The sequence below is a fragment of the Ranitomeya imitator genome, chromosome 9 (assembly GCF_032444005.1).
Source record: "Ranitomeya imitator isolate aRanImi1 chromosome 9, aRanImi1.pri, whole genome shotgun sequence".
In the NCBI taxonomy this organism is placed as follows: Eukaryota; Metazoa; Chordata; class Amphibia; order Anura; family Dendrobatidae; genus Ranitomeya; species Ranitomeya imitator.
The window spans coordinates 135,994,813-136,011,826 of record NC_091290.1 but is presented as its reverse complement, the minus strand read 5'-3'; the positions used below and the strand labels follow the sequence as shown (position 1 = coordinate 136,011,826).

Sequence of the window (17,014 nt, the reverse complement as noted above, 5' to 3'; positions counted from 1 at the left end):
GTGAGATCTACAGGAAGGGAAAACAGTCCACCTCTCGGAACAGTGTCTGGAGGCTGTGGTGGCTGCTGCACGCAATGTTCATCATAAACAGATCAAGCAACTGACAGAATCTATGGATGGAGGCTGCCGAGTGTCATCATAAAGAAAGGGGGCTATATTGGTCACTAATTTTGGGGGGCTTTGTTTTTGCATGTCAGAAATGTTTATTTCAAAATTTTGTGCAGTTATATTGGTTTACCTGGTGAAAATAAACAAGTGAGATGGGAATATATTTGGTTTTTATGAAGTTGCCTAATAATTCTGCACAGTAATAGTTACCTGCACAGAGATCCTCCTAACATAGCCAAATCTAATAAAAAAAACACTCCAACTTCCAAAAATATTAAGCTTTGATACTTATGAGTCTTTTGGGTTGATTGAGAACATAGTTGTTGAGCAATAAAAATAATCCTCTAAAATACAACTTGCCTAATAATTCTCCACACAGTGTAGCGGAGGATGAGATCGAAAGAAAAAGGGCCATCGCCCCTGATCAACATCTAATTCCCTAAACTCCTATATTCTAAAAGATAGTAGCAAGGTGAGAAAAGTAAAATTTAACTTCCCCAACTCCGGTCCTCAAGAGCCACCAACAGTTCATGTTTTCCGGATTTCCTTAGTATGTCACAGGTTATTGAATGCTTGCCTTTCCATGTAATGCAATGATCACCTGTGCAATACTAAGGAAATCCTGAAAACATGACCTGTTTGTGGCTCTTGAGGACCGGAGTTGGGTAACACTGATGTAGAGGGTAGTATAAAAGGAGAACTCGTTCAATACACGTAGGTAATATAAATGAATAGACAGTCACAGTAGTGGACAAGTCATTAATAGAGAAGATAGACCCGAGGAGTGAAACTCTGCTGCTCTGCCTCCGAATGGCAAAGCATTCAGCAAATGGAGACAAATATAACACTGAGTCAAATAGAATAAAAAAAAAAAAAAAAAAGGAAATCTCTCACCCCATGTGTCGTCCCTAGGATGAAGCGGAAGATATGTGATTTTATCTATAAAAGTATAATAAGTTGTATTTTCATCATCCTTTCATTTAACATGTGGCACAGTTTATCCTACTGTGTATATTGCTGTATTTTTTTTTTGTTTTGTTTTTTTAAGAGGTTTTGGTGCAGGTCTTAAAGCAGCATTTTTAATTGCTTTTTGAGAAGCCAATAGAGAAAATTTAGAAGGCACAGTTCACATGCAACTATAAAGGCACAGGGGGCAGGCGGAGTTTGAGTCACAAAAAACAACCAAACACTGGAGGAGAAAAATAATAATTTGCAGAAACTATGCTGTGGGAACGTGGCATTGCATTTTATAGGTCCGATTTATTAGTTGCAGTCTTTATTTGCCTTTTGGTCTGGTTTTTTTGTGCTAAATTCTATAATACAGCATACGTACTCATGGATTTTGAGCAAAAGAAAAACAAAATTCTCTATATTTTGTCTTAATTTATTTGTACCTTTCTAGACCATCGTTAAAAATAATCTATTAAAAAAAAAGAAAAAATTAAATAAGAGTGCCGCAAATTCTTTTGTTTTTGATGCAAAGAGATGAAGTGCGCGTTTCAAGTCCTTCATCGGAGGTCCTATCGTTGGGTGGTTCTTGCCGTTTTCTGGCACAGTATGGAGTGAAGTACCAATGTCGCCTCCGCAAGACACACCTGATGGATGCAAATACTTTCAGAAGGCTCACAAATGAGCTCTCAACGAGGCGACCTGTTCATTGGAAGCCATTCCAGGTGACCACCTGATGAAGCTTGCCAGAGAGAAAGCCAAAGGGGCGCAAAGCAGTCATCAGAGTAAAAGGGGGTACTTGAGGAACCCAAGGCGTAACAGGTTCTTGTTTGGTCCTTACTTCTTGTTTCCATATGCGTTCCTTACTTGATGGTATGCACCTTCAGCCTGAATCTACAATGCGCACCTTACTCCATTGTATGAACAGACATGTCCAAAGTTTTGCCCAGTTCTGTACACGAGAGCTGGAATCCGAGCACGGCGTGTATGAAGAGCGACGATGAAGGCTCAGAGCCAACGTAGCCACCTTCGGCACATTAACAGTCCCACAGCTACCACCGTATATTAACACTCTACACGCCGAGAACACAGTATATATAATTTATTTTTCAGTATAAAGCAGCACAGAGCTATGACGAGGTGTACACCGAGCCCCTGACAAACAAGTATCAAACAATTTAAAAGACAGATCCCAAAAAGTTACACAGAAGTCCCAGAGTCCTGACTGGGTGCAGATTCCTTCTTGTTGTTGTCTTCGGGCTTCATGGCTGGGAACAGGAGCACCTCCTAGAGAAACAGGAGAGCTGGTATCAGATCAAAAGTCACCTCCGCTGTTTGGGATAACCCCAGAACAGTCACAAGTGCCCTCACCTTTATATTATTGGAGTCTGTCAAGAACATGGTCAGTCTATCAATACCCATCCCCCAGCCGGCGGTAGGTGGCAGGCCATATTCTAGGGCGGTGCAAAAGTTGTCATCGATGAACATGGCTTCATCATCGCCGGCTGCTTTGAACTAAGAAAAGGAAACAGTTCACATGGTAAATTTAGGCTTTTTCTTATAAGCTAGAGATGTCACGACCTGCACAATCAGTCAGGGTGAGGTTGGCACATGGTCCTACTTCTGACCAATTTTTAGCTCTGAGAGTCAAGATGGCGGGAGCTAGACATTAGTAATTTACCTTTGCTTGGTCTTCAAAGAGCTCCCTCTGCCTGACTGGGTCGTTCAGTTCGGTATAAGCATTGCAAATCTCCTTCTTCATGACAAACAGCTCAAACCTTTCTGTCAACCCCTTCTCAGAACGATGCCTTGGGTGCAGGTTAAGGAAACCGGTTATAAATATGTGTAATATTACAGCTACCCCACGTCTTCTCAGGTTGTAGGTCGGGTCTTACCATTTAGCAAGAGGGCTCATGATTTGCGGATGGTCACAGATGTAAGTTGGGTTGATGCAAGTTACTTCCAAGAAGTCGCCAACAAGCTGGAAGAAGAAAAAATAAAAAAAGTATTAAAAGGATCTAGATAGTCAGCACAATAAATCAAAGTGTCACATCCCTTTAAAATACCAACGAGCTGATGGATGGGCGTAAGAAGCGCAGAACTGCCCCTTTTCGATCCTCACATACCTTATCTAATAGCCTCGCTGTGGTCCGAGGTGGCGGACACTCCACGCCCTTCTCTGCACACAGCTCATCCAGGAACTTGCGGGTTTCTGATTTAGAGAATTCGACAAAGACAGCCATTTACAAAAAACTTTGAGAACATATTTGGTCTTAGACAACGTGGCTAAAATTGATGAATTCATACATTCCAGCAGTTATTCTTACCTTCAGTGTCAAATTGATCTGTAGCGGGGAGCTTCTTTCCCAGAACCTTCTCCAGCTCGTGCACCATGCTGATCCTCCTGAATGGCGGAGTGAAGTCTATCTCCTGGGCTGGTCCTTCTGGACCCTCCGGGTGGTAGATCACTTTGTAACCGCCAGTGATGTGTTTAACCATGCCTGCAATCAGAAAGGTGGTGGAACTAATGACCCAGTCAAGAAGGGGTGAAACAAGATATCCTCTTTTCACAACTTTATATTAAGACTTATATGACTTGCAAGCCAAAAAAAAAAAAAGTAAAAATTGAAAATGAGCAGTTTGATGCCCTGTTACGGTCCTCACTTCTGCGCCCGACGTCCTCAGCTCCCATTACATCATGGAGTCGCATGATGACTAGTCGCTAGGCTAAAGAAGGACAACATGGCGCATGTCTGGGAGATCTCGTGAGCCCCCAGAGGCGCCTAAGGTGCAGAAGTTAAGTACGGCCACCATGTGGGACCGAACACTAAACGAAGGCACTGTAAATCAAACTGTTCATCTGCAGCCATCACAGGACTTAATATCATAATTTCTGTAAAAGTTAATTAATAGAGTTGGTGCGAAACGATTTGCAGGATTCGACCCATCGGCCAGGTCAGAAATCTGTGTGCCCTGCAGACTGCCCCTTACCTCCCGGCTCTTCTTTTGATTAGCCGGCCTGGTGTGACATGACACACGTGGTACATCACCAAGTCGGCTAAAAGATAACGGGAGGTGAAAGATGGTTCTCAGGACTCTCGTCAGACTACTGACCGGGTCTCTGGACCGAGTCTGCGACATACCAAAATGGCTTCCATTGCAGCTTCCCCAGACTCATGAATAGCAGTTCGTCATTAAGCTTTTGCAAGCTTTTCTTCTGCAAATCACGTTTGTTGTTCAGGAGACTGGAAAAGCTGGACAACCAATATTAATGATTAAAATACCCAATTATTAAGGAACATTTAAAGAAAAAAAATAATTTTTGAAAATCAAATATCAATTAATCTAAATGGGATTGTGATTTTTTTGTAGGCCTCATTCGGATGAAAAGTCTGCAGCACGTCTGCCACGTGAGAATATACCCCTATGTATGGTGGGCGCTACATACCCGACACCAGCTTCTCTGTGATCTCCATCAGGTCGTTATAGTCGGCGTACGCCATGTAAAATTCACAGGTCGTGAACTCGGGATTGTGCGTCAGGTCAATTCCTTCATTCCTGAACTGTCGGCCCACCTCATAGACCCTGTCGATGCCACCAACCACCAGCATCTGAATAAATAGACTCATTAGCTACAGGGCGCCATCTTGGAGTGTCATGGGGGAAACGGACAAGTACCTTGTGATACAGCTCGGGGGCGATCCTCATGTACAGGTCCATGTCCAGCTCGTTGTGATGAGTGATGAACGGTTTGGCTACTGCACCTCCAGGAATAATATTCATCATTGGAGTCTCGATCTGTCAATATATGAATTAGCTTAAGGATGGCTTCACCGGACCAACATCATCTGCGCGGATCGGAAAGTGTTAATTACTTCAAGGAATCCCAGGTCGTCCAAAAATCTACGGAGGTAAGTGATGATTTTCGCTCTGACGATAAACTTCTGCCGTACGTAGTCGTTGAGAATGAGGTCGAGATAACGCTGGCGGAATCTTGTCTCCTGGAAAATAAAGGGAGGGATGAGGATTACGGTGAATTATGGCACAAGCTTTACAGATAATTCCACATAGCTGGGATTTCTTGTGCCCATCCTCTTATGGCACGTTCATCTCCATTCTATTCAGCGCCTTCTTAGTAGTAACAGTTTAGAAAGTTATGTGGTGTAAAGCATGATCACAGTTACTACTCCTTCCAGAATTGTGATCCAGGTTTCCAAGACTCCAGAATGGCATATTTATCTATGTATGCAATAGTAGACCCGATCCAGCAGCCATGTCTGCCCTGCGGATCGCCCCTTACCTGTCGTTATTCCTCTATTGATTAGCCGGGCTGGATTTGATGTCACTGATGTCTTGACAGTCCAGCTAATCAAAAGGAGGTCCATTTATGCTGAAAGGTAAGGGGCAGAGAATATGGACCTGGCCGGGAGGGATCCTCAGAAGTCAGACCCTCACTGATCATACATTTACCACTCATCATGTGGATAGGTATATAACGTTGTTGGTGGGGGGTAATACAATAATGTGCAAAATAAATTAACTTTGTCACCTATCACAGTCAATAAAAATTAGATCGTGGAAGGACATTTTTGGTTGTCAATGGCAAGACTACCATTTTTTTTTTCTTACCTCTGGACTAGCACATAATACCATGTGTGTTTTGCTTAATCCTCCATACACAGATTATATTCAGGCGAACCCTAAACAAGCATGATCGCCCGACATTATGTGCATGGAGACTTATAGGCTCTCCCCGACAGATGACGTCGGGGAAGAGAAGGATCCAGCCAGTCCTTTAGCTTTGCAGAAGGTACGACGCCGATAGAGAAGACTGTCCAAGTTTCTGGGAGATCTCGGCTGAGTATCGGAAACTAGGAGTGATCATTATCGGGCAAACAATCATGTGTATAAGGGCCTTTACCTTGTCTTTCAATCCGAAGTGCAGATGAGGTAACATATGTAGACAAGGAGACAGAAGGGTCATTTCCTGGGGTATGATGCTCAGTTCTCCCTTTTTGGTTTTGCCGGGGTTTCCTTTCACGCCGATAATGTCTCCACGTCGCAGTTTGTTGTTTACTGCAATGAATTCTTCCTCGGATTTGTAAAATCTGAAGTTAGAAAGAAAAAAAATAAATGATCAAGTGGTTAATTTAGGGCCCACATGTAACACTGCCTGCCTCCAATTCTTGCCTTAGGGAACAGGTTACAATGTGTTCTAGCATCATGTGCTCAGGATCAAGAGACTTAGGGTACCGTCACACAGTGCCATTTTGATCGCTACGACGGCACGATTCGTGACGTTCCAGCGATATCCATACGATATCGCTGTGTCTGACACGCAGCAGCGATCAGGGACCCTGCTGAGAATCGTACGTCGTAGCAGATCGTTTGGAACATTCTTTCGTCGCTTGGTCTCCCGCTGTCATCGCTGGTTCGGTGTGTAACCAGGGTAAACATCGGGTTACTAAGTGCAGGGCTGCGCTTAGTAACCCGATGTTTATCCTGGTTACCATCGTAAATGTAAAAAAAAAAAAAAAACACTACATACTTACATTCTGGTGTCCGTCAGGTCCCTTGCCGTCTGCTTTCCGCACTGACTGACTGCCGGCCGTAAAGTGAAAGCAGAGCACAGCGCGCTGTGCTTTCACTTTACGGCCGGCAGTCAGTCAGTGCGGGAAGCAGACGGCAAGGGACAGACACCGGAATGTAAGTATGTAGCGTTTGTTTTTTTTTACGCTGGTAACCAGGATAAACATCGGGTTACTAAGCGCGGCACTGTACTTAGTAACCCGATGTTTACACTGGTTACCCGGGAACCTCGGCATCGTTGGTCGCTGGAGAGCTGTCTGTGTGACAGCTCTCCAGCGACCACACAACGACTTACTAACGATCACGGCCAGGTCGTATCGCTGGTCGTGATCGTTGGTAAATCGTATAGTGTAACGGTACCCTTAAGGAAATGGAGTACAATAGTTGGTGACTCGCTGCCCTGATAATGGTGGACTCATTGATATTATAGTATCTCTAAATCCTTTGCAGAGGATGGGGGAGGTCTCCTGCGCTCTATTCAGTTCTTCTTTGACTCCCCTTGCTCAGGGGTACAGGCTTTTCTCATTTTCAAGAGCTGAAGATAATTTCTGATGAAGGCCTAGTTTTGGCCGAAACGTCAACATTTTCAATCAGTGGATGTACCCATACCAATAAAATTATTTCTATTTTTTTCTGCATCTAAAAGGGTGTGGCGAGTTTATTTTCATATTATACTGGAGTAGTATCCTATTCATGCACCCCTGAATATTGGAGAGCCGCGCAGCCTCGTTTGGTATCAACTCGTAATGGCCTGAAGAATCCTACTGGGGCTTCAGTTTTAGCAAGGTCATGAAGGGGTTAAAGAAGTAGTCCGGTGAAAACAAGTTACCATTCATACACAAAATAGGCGACTACTTATCAAACGGCGCGGGTTTGACGGTTGGGACCAAGCTCTGTGCTCAGCTTTTTCCGGCAACCCCTTAAAGAGAAGGGTGCGGATCAGCGTCCAAACCCGGCGCTCAATTTTAGGATTCAAAAAAAAAAATCCCCCATTTTGCCTATCGGAGGGGGGGTCCCAGACTTCGGACCCCCAGCGATCAGAAAGTTATCACCTATCCTGCGGGGTCAAAAGGACTTACCTAGAATTGGCCATAACCTGCAGCTTCATGCCTTCTCCACGGAGGTCATAAAAGATCAACTTGGCCCCGGATAAACGTTTGGCATGGATTCTACCTAAAATAAAGACAAAAAATGTGTATCAAACAAATAAAGAATGGAAAATAAAATGGAAAGAGAAGTAGTTTTGTTGATTTTGCCGTTCAAGCAAATTTTAGGGCTTTGGAAAAGTGGCATTTAGCATAAAGGTGATGAGAAGAACAGTGAAATAAAAGTTGTATTGTTCAGTGAAATAAATGACAATCAATGAGATATCAGCCGTTCAGAGGGAATGTACCGGCTACGGTGACGACCTCCTCCAAGTGGTCGCCGACCTGCAGGTCGCTGTATTTCTGGATGAATTCGGTGAGAGACATCTGAACTTGGAACTTATGAGGATACGGGTCGTCCTTGGTGCCTTTCAGCTGCTGGATGGCCTGCGTTCTGATTTTGTAGTATTGCTGCAAAAGAAAAAAAAAATATGAGAAAAGCAGAATATTCCCCTCCGAGGACGATTGCAAAGAAAAAAAAAAATATGAGAAAAGCAGAATATTCCCCTCCGAGGACGATTGCAAACAACTACTCCCATTGTTCCATGACAGTCAGGATGATTATTTTTCAGATCAGGAACTTACATTGGGATCAAGACTTTCCTCGTCCACCATCTCGTCTTCTGCTTCCGGTTTCTGCGCTTTCTCATTCTGATCTTTCTGTTTTGCTTCTTTCTCCGCTGCCTTTTTTTCGGCTTTCATTCGCCTTTTCAGCTCACTGTAAAAACAGAGAGAAATAAAGCAACTTCGGTAACCAAGGCAGGGAGCCATCAAACTAAGAATCCCTTGATGGCAACTTCTCGGTATATAGATTATTTGTATACGGTGATCAGCATTGGACAGACATGTCCGTGGCTACCGGACAGGAGTAAGGACAGAAGTTCATAAGGAAAAAAAGATGGTGGGGCACAGAGAAACAAAGGCACCAACCTTTTTTTCCCATGAAGTGTCTGGTCCTTGTAGAGAGGAGGAAAAGTAGAGAGAGGTTTTCCAAGGATATTCTCTTTAAGTGCTCTGGGGGCCCAAACCGGGCTCCTAAACAGCCTGAGGAGAGCCAGTGCCATCGCAGCACAACTCCTAACCCTGGGGTGCGTTACCACCTAACAGGAAGACAACAAGGCGGAATATATTATATATAATAGGCAATCAAAGCATCACCGCACAACACCCACGTCACGTGTTGCCAAACACACAGTCACTTGTCACCCATCTGGGATATATATCTAAAAAATAAATTACAGGAACACTAAAATCCCACATATCACTGAATGAAATTCCAGTTGCAAATCTTTATTATATAGTGAAATGCGTTGAGAACACTAAAACATAAAAATTATCAATGTGAATAAAAATTAATATCCCACGGAGGTCTGGAGTTGGAATGATGCTCAAAATCAAAATGGAAAATCAAATTACAGGCTGATCAAGCTTCAGTGGAAATGCCTCAAGACAAGGAAATGATGCTCAGTAGTATGTGTGACCACCACGTGCCTGTATGACCTCCCTACAACGCCTGGGCATGCTCCTGATGAGGCGGTGGATGGTCTCATGAGGGATCTCCTCCCAGACCTGGACTAAAGCATCCGCCAACTCCTGGACAGTCTGTGGTGCCATGTGACGTTGGTGGATGGAGCGAGACATGATGTCCCAGATGTGTTCAATTGGATTCAGGTCTGGGGAACGGGCGGGCCAGTCCATAGCGTCAATGACTTCATCTTGAAGGAACTCCTGACACACTCCAGCCACATGAGCTCAGGCATTGTCCTGCATTAGGAGGAACCCAGGGCCAACCGCACCAGCATAGGGTCTCACAAGGGGTCTGAGGATCTCATCTCGGTACCTAATGGCAGTCAGGCTACCTCTGGCGAACATTGGGGGGGCTGTGCGGTCTCCAAAGAAATGCCTCCCCACACCATTACTGACCCACTGCCAAACCGGTCATGCTGAAGGATGTTGCAGGCAGCAGATCGCTCTCCACGGCGTCTCCAGACTCTGTCACGTCTGTCACATGTGCTCAGTGTGAACCTGCTTTCATCTGTGAAGAGCACAGGGTGCCAGTGGCGAATTTGCCAATCCTGATGTTCTGCGGCAAATGCCAAGCGTCCTGCAGTTATTTTCCAAGTCTCACCTCCTATAATTGTTACACATAATCATCTGTACTATCCTTTAAAGAGTTGTTTCTTTCGCTTATGTGAATCTCAGCCCTTGAACACTTAATAGCCGTTAAAATAGGATTTGGGTAGTTTTAAAATGGAGCAGCAATAAGTCCCCACTTCTCTTTGATGCTCTCTCCAATTTAATGATTTGTAAAGAATATTTAATATTCGTTTATATTTCCCGTTTCAAAGTAAACTTGCCAGATTACAGACAACAATCAGTATTACTCACCGTTTTACGCAGCGGCCTACACCGCTCCCATGTGTTTGTCTGAAATTCACTTGCAAATTACTATTGTAAAATTAAATTAAGTCTTGATGAACCGCTGTCCAACCCGCACTGAAAGTGAATGGAGTGTAGGATGAGCATTTGGAGTTGCGTATAGTCGCACTCCAGTCACGGTCCCGAACAATAAAGTTTGTTAAAAGGCTGATTTGCAGGGCAGCCAATCAATAAACTTTGCGGCTGCAGCCCGTCCCTCAAGCATAGGTCGCTAATGGTGAAGGTGCACAGCTGTACACAGGCAATCGCTCATCCCTAGCACTGTACACAATCGTAGTCAACATGTACCAGTGCTACCAGCGAAGCCAACAAATTGGGTTCTGGGAAAAAGCGAGAATCCCAACAAGGCAACAATACCAAGTGATCAGTAAGGCGAAGAGTCGGTATGGTCAATGGAAGAGTCTCAAGAAGAACGGTAAATGGCGCACCAAAAACACAAGAATCCAAGAAGAAGGAATTGGTTAATAAATTTGATGAATTGTTCGATGCCATGAAACACCAGACAGGCTCATCCCCGGCACCAAGAGATTGCAGCAAATGCTATCACATCTCCCTTCCATAGTGGGCCACTAACTGTACACTGGGACGGGAAAAGGTTTGTAAAGCCAGACCCGCAATGAAACTGCTGAGCGACTGGCAGTGCTGGTGTCAGAGGAGGAACGTAGAAGTTGTCAGTCCCCGAGATGTCCAAGAGCACGAGCGAAGGCTGGATTCCAGGGTCTGCAGGACTGGCAGCTACACGACCAGTGCGCGGGTCCTCTCGCAACACAAACTTATGGCTTGTCTAGTGGAATTTTGCACAATGCCATCCAAGAGATCTGTCAGATCCCAGCCACATCGCCGCAAAATGGCTTGACATTACTGCAAGAACTCGAAGCATTCAATGGAATCAAGGCGCCTGTTGCTGGGGCAGCAATAAAACTTTCGACATACACCTGTGGTGCCTCAGTGAGATTATAGGGGGTCTGGCTTTTTTTTATTTAATAACAGTGAGGTTCCAACCACAGAAAAGGCTGAAATGGTGCTGGCTCTGCCACCAGTAAGCAATGTTGCAATCACACCAAAGGGAATGATTCCCAAGACCTAAAAAACGTGCACAAAAAGTTTTTGCTAAGTATCTCTGCAGACAACCGAAAACCAGAAGTGAAAAATAATTGTGCAGCGAATTCATGGGTGCGTCTCAACGTCCCAGGATGACAAGAAATCACATGACCCGCCGGCCCGATTACAAAGCAGAAACTACAAGATAAAGATTAACATACATGGCCGACATAAACAGGTTTAATCCCTTCCTGCAGCAGCCAACTTTCCTTTTTTTTCCCCTCCCCTTTATTCCCCGAGCCATAGCTTTTTTTTTTCCTCCCCATCTACGGGCTTGTGTGGTTTTTTTTTTTTTTTTGCATTTTTGAATGATGCCATCTAATGTACTCAAAAAATGAAGAAAGGTGAAACACTCAAGCTAAGGTAACGCATCAATTTAAAAATAACTGGAACGTCCCTTTAAGAGAGTCCCAACTTGCAAGAAGAATTGTAGCTTTTTTGGAATACTTTTTTAAATTTGAGACATTAAAGGGATATTTCTCAAGTTTGGAAGGTTATTCCCTATTCATGCAATAATGGATAACACCCCAGTGGTGGTCAATTATGTGCACTGTTGCTCGCAGCTGCCGCAACCCCCCCGCAATACGGCGTCACTTCCAAACTTTACAAGGTTCTTCTCATCTTCATAGATGGATATTGTTGAAATAAACACTTAGCCAATTTACTGTTTGATCAAATTTGCAGCCGTTGTTGATATATTAACCCTTTTTTTCCCTTTTGCTTACAGCTTGTTACCTAGGAGACTGACCACTGCTGCTGTTTAGCTAGTAAGCACTGAGCTGCAGTACATGCCCCAGCTTTAAAACAGTGCTTACAAGCTCGCCAGAAACAGCTTGTAAGCACGGTGTGTGTGTTCTGCCATCTTTAGCAGCAGTGGTCTGTCTCCAAGGCAACGAGCTGTGAACAAAACATGACTTTTCCTTTGCAACACACCCATCTCCTCCATAGCACATGCCTCTGCAACGTTCAGCCGCTCACACGTCAGGATTATTAAAGGACCGTACACTTTTTCTAGCCTCTGGATGTAAACAATTCACCGCCAGCAAGCAGCGTTCTTTAAGGATGAGAAGAGATGTTACAGAAGTGAAGCGGTTACCCACGGCAACCAATCAGATTGCATCGCTCTTTTTTTGATCGGTTGCCGTGGGTAACTAGTCATCTACCTTTGCATGAATTTTTATATTAAAAGTCGCAGAAACATTAATTTTACAACAACAAAAATCATGAAAATCTTTGTAAGGGTCAATTATAAGCGCTAAATCTGGCCTCAGGATTAATAATAAATCTGCAGTCACTTTTCCAGAAATGTCCGCACAAGGCTCAGAGAGCCTGCACTGGTTACATCAGCCGCAAGCTTCGGCCTTGGGAGTTGTAGTTTTTTAGAGCACTCATGCAATAAGCTGTAACGAGTAGGAAACTACATTTCCCAGAATCCCACAGTGTGTACACCTCAGGCAGAGCACATGCTGCTGCTCAGAGAGAAGAGCTTGGTGCAGGAGCTGCGCTTTTTATCCGTTACGTCGCCCTCTGAGTAGCGCTTACTTTTTGCTCAGTTTCCCCTCGCAGTCCTCGGTAACAGCTTCCTGAACGTCCGCCATGTCCTCAGCTCCGACCGGTGAAAAGAAAGCACTTCCGCCTGCGCAGAGAGAAGCCGCTAAAATTACTCCCGCCCAAAGGGGTGGGGCTAAGTGACGTAGTAAGATTGGATTGGCTCCCGGAGTGACATACCTTATGTGGTGGTTCTTGGATGCTTGTAGTGTAGTCGTGTAGGTGGTTCTTGTCAGACGCTGATAACGTGCGGCCATGTGTTCATATATGACAGGTGGTTACGTCATACTCGGTGCTGTGCCGTCACAGACCGTCACAAGACCAAGGTCAGTGACTGGAACGTGTCTCAGCTCAGACGTTGGGACTGAGCTATGAAAATTCATAGTCGCCCATAGCAACCAATAACAGCACAGCTTTCATTTATCAAGATGGAATATGAAATGTAAGCTGCGCAGTGATTGGTTCTTTTATTTTTAGCGTTTTATAAGTTTTGGAGTTTGTGTTTTATCTCAACTTTTTGCTGATTTATTTTATCACTTAACACTTAATATCGGGGACAGTGATGATAATGTGTGCAAAACTGTAAAGCGCTGCGGAATATGTTAGCGCTATATAAAAATAAAGATTATTATTATTACATATATATATATCTGTGAGCCGTGAATAATTACAAGATAGTGCTTTATACTGTAAAAACTCATGAAAAAAACGCCTTTGTGAGGTTTTTGTCGCCTTCACATTGTAAAGTATGAAACGGCTTCATAAACTAAAGCATCTGCAGTACGGTCCTTTTGCTCTCCCCCTTCCTTCCCATCAGGTTTCTTTGGAAACCTGAAGCAGTTTTTTTTTTTTTTTTGTTTTTTTTTTTTAAGGCTCAAAAGGGTATAGTTCCTACTCTAAAAACAAACCTCAGTGTGAACAGACCTCAACTCTCCAAACAAAACATCAGGATTTTGGAGAAAGTCCTGGGGAGATAAAAAAAAACCTGTAGTGTGAACACACCCAAACAAATAAAAAACTAGAAAAAAACCCTTGAGTCGAAACTTACCAAGAACACCTGGACAATATTTTCTCCTGGTGGTGAGGAAAAACACTTCTTTGAATCAGATCTTGAAGGAAACCTCCAGTCTAAGGTTATGTGCACACAACACCTTTAAAGACGTAATAGTAATCATTTTTATTTCCGCAGCGCTTTACATTTTAGAGGGGACTTGTACAGACATTACAGAAAAACACATAAAATCATCAGATAATAAAAGGAGCCAGGGTCCTGCTGCTCGTAAGCTACAACCTATGAAGGAAATAAGGGGGACACGAAAAAGTGGATGGTAACAATTGCTTTTATTGTACGGTGCGGCCTTCAATAAAGGACATAGGGGGATTTACAACACTGCATGAATCGGTCACCAGCCAGTACAAGTACACACGCAAAGAGTTAATAAGTATAGCCCAACCACCCCCTGGCTTTCTTAGGGGCCTCTCCACCACCTGGAACCGTTCCACTAGGGCCACCAGTTCATCTGCATTTTGAGGATCTCCCTGGGCAACCCGGGTCTGCATTGGCCTAGGAAATGAGTGCACGAATCTGTCCATGACATAACAACGCTCCACCATCTGACCTGGGGTGGAGGTTTCCAGCTGCAGCCATTTTTGCACCAGATGCAGTAGGTCAGGGATGTCAAACTGCATTCCTCGAGGGCTGCAAACAGGTCATGTTTTCAGGATTTCCTTGTACTGCACAGGTGATAATTTAATCACCAACTCATTATTTGTGTAGGTGATTAAATTATCACCTGTGCAGTACAAGGAAATCCTGAAAACATGACCTGTTTGCAGCCCTCGAGGAATGCAGTTTGACACCCCTGCAGTAGGTCAAACATTTGGGACCGAGGCGGTTTGTCCCCATAATACGCCCAGTGGTGAACCCTTTGGGTTGTGACTGACATGGTCACTCCTGCGGGTGCCAAAATTTCAGCCTTTAACTTGGCATACTCCTGCGAATCCTGTAATGCCAAATCATAATAGGCCTTCTGGGCCTCACCAGTCAAATAAGGGGTCGGCACCTCCGCCCACTGCTCTGGCGGCAGCTTCTCACGCTTCGCCACCCACTCAAACACAGTAAAAAAGGCCTCCACATCATCACCCGGGGTCATTTTTTGCATTGCTCGTCTTGCCGTCTTCCGGACGTTCGTGTCGTCACCTGGACTCGGGGGAGGGGCTGTCGGCCTTCCACAAACCGCCTCTGTAAGCAAGTCAGTCTGCTTCTGATGCTGCTGCATCTGCTGTATAAGCAGCTTACGTGTCTCCTGCTGTGCCATCTGTTGCTGCTGATGCTGTAGCTGCTGTGCTTGTAGCAGATGTTTCAGCAGGTCCTCCATCTTGCCTGACGTCGTATGCTGGCTTGTGGCCGTCACACTTGTTCGCTGGAAACGTTGCCCGCAGTTCTAATACCACCTGTGGTAAAGCTGCTCACTTGGCTGGACACAGAGGTATAACTGGAACACTGTCTCTTTAATAAAATGCTTGATTTATTGAAGACAGCATAAACGAAGCTGTGGAACGTAAACACAGCCCTCTGGGCAAAACAATAAAACGAAGAAACAAAAAGAAATGCAGACCTACAGGGGATCAGACCGCTAACAGGCAGTAATGTCCACAGTTCAGATCAGCACACACTTTCCTGGAGTGCTCTCTCTCCAGGCACATACTGAACACTGGAAGCTTTGTCAGTCAGCCATTTAAGCCCAGACCATGTGACTCCTCCATCATGTGATTGATAACCTGATACTGACATCACACAGGTCCTGTCAGGGCTCTGCATGTGGAGATATGTGGACCTCCTCCCACCTGCTCTATGGAGGTCCACTAAAACCAGCCCATCATATAACTTTATATAAACCGTCCCAACACGCAGTGTGCTGGAGGAAGCTGTTCTGGTTTTACATCATTGATGTCCTCATATGCAGTGACACGTATCTCCCCCCCATTACTTCACCAGTGACTCTGTCACTATATATATATATATATATATATATATATATATATATATATACATATATATTAGATGGTGGCCCGATTCTAACGCATCGGGTATTCTAGAATATGCATGTCCACGTAGTATATTGCCCAGCCACGTAGTATATTGCACAGCCCACGTATTATATAGCAATCTGGGCATCATATCCCTGTTTAAAAAAAAAAGAATAAAAAAAAAATAGTTATATACTCACCCTCCGTTGGCCGCTGGATCCAGGAAGCGTTTACCTATGCTCCTCGCGCGCTCCGGTCTCAAGAGTGCATTGCGGTCTCGCGAGATGATGACGTAGCAGTCTCGCGAGACCGCTACGTCATCATCTCGCGAGATCGCAATGCATGGACTGGTCACCGGAGCGTCGCGAGGAGCTGGAAAGGCGCCGGAAGGTGAGTATATGATGATTTTTTATTTTTTTCATTATTTTTAACATTAGATCTTTTCACTATTGATGCTGCATAGACAGCATCAATAGTAAAACAGTTGGTCACACAGGGTTAATACCAGCATTAATGGAGTGCGTTACACTGTGGCATAACAAGGTCCATTAGCGCTGCCATTAACCCTCTGTGAGCGCTGACTGGAGGGGAGTACGGAGCGGGCACTGACTGCGGGGAGGAAGGAGCGGCCATGTTGCCGTCAGACTGCGCCCGTCGCTGATTGGTCGTGGCAATGCTTGTGGGCATTTTGCCACGACCAATCAGCGACTTGGATTTCCATGACAGACAGAGGCTGCGACCAATGAATATCCGTGACAGAAAGACAGCCAGACAGACGGAAGTGACCCTTAGACAATTATAAATTAGATATATATATATATATATATATATATATATATACAGTATATACTGTGTGTATATATACTGTATATACTGTATATATACCGTATATAGTCGAGTATAAGTCGATAATTTCAGCCCAATTTTTTAGGCTGAAATTGCCCCTCTCGGCTTATACTCGAGTCATTCCCAGGGGTCGGCAGGGAAGGGGCAGCTGTCTAATTATACTCACCTGCTCCTGGCGCGGTTCTTGCAGGTCCCTGGTTCTCCGGGCGCTGACAGCTTCTTCCTGTATTGAGCGGTCACATGGTACCACTCATTACAGT

The 17,014-nt window shown here is 44.5% G+C and overlaps 2 protein-coding genes across 3 annotated transcripts in view; one reads left to right on the top strand and one right to left on the bottom strand.

The window, feature by feature from the left end:
* Positions 1-2,143: 2,143 nt before the first annotated feature.
* KARS1 (lysyl-tRNA synthetase 1) lies at positions 2,144-13,009 on the bottom strand. 2 transcript variants are annotated; one of them, XM_069739133.1, is made up of 15 exons: positions 12,873-13,009; positions 8,721-8,890; positions 8,376-8,508; positions 8,039-8,201; positions 7,725-7,818; positions 5,978-6,164; positions 4,932-5,057; positions 4,735-4,854; positions 4,505-4,667; positions 3,384-3,557; positions 3,183-3,268; positions 2,952-3,037; positions 2,738-2,864; positions 2,428-2,571; positions 2,144-2,343 (listed from the first exon to the last, which is right to left on the bottom strand). In XM_069739133.1, the coding sequence occupies exons 2-15, from the start codon at positions 8,852-8,854 to the stop codon at positions 2,257-2,259; spliced, it is 1,824 nt and encodes a 607-aa protein (XP_069595234.1). In that variant the 5' UTR covers positions 8,855-8,890; positions 12,873-13,009; the 3' UTR covers positions 2,144-2,256. The 2 variants fall into 2 exon arrangements, with proteins under 2 accessions (XP_069595234.1, XP_069595235.1); XM_069739134.1 differs by lacking the exon at positions 8,721-8,890 and having other exon boundaries at positions 12,873-13,000.
* Positions 13,010-13,186: 177 nt separating this feature from the next.
* The window catches only part of MARVELD3 (MARVEL domain containing 3), a 146,202-nt gene continuing 142,374 nt past the window's right edge, over positions 13,187-17,014 (top strand). The window contains exon 1 of the mRNA XM_069739145.1: positions 13,187-13,204. The gene's annotated coding sequence lies outside the window, so the exon portion shown is untranslated. The remainder of the gene's footprint in view (positions 13,205-17,014) is intronic.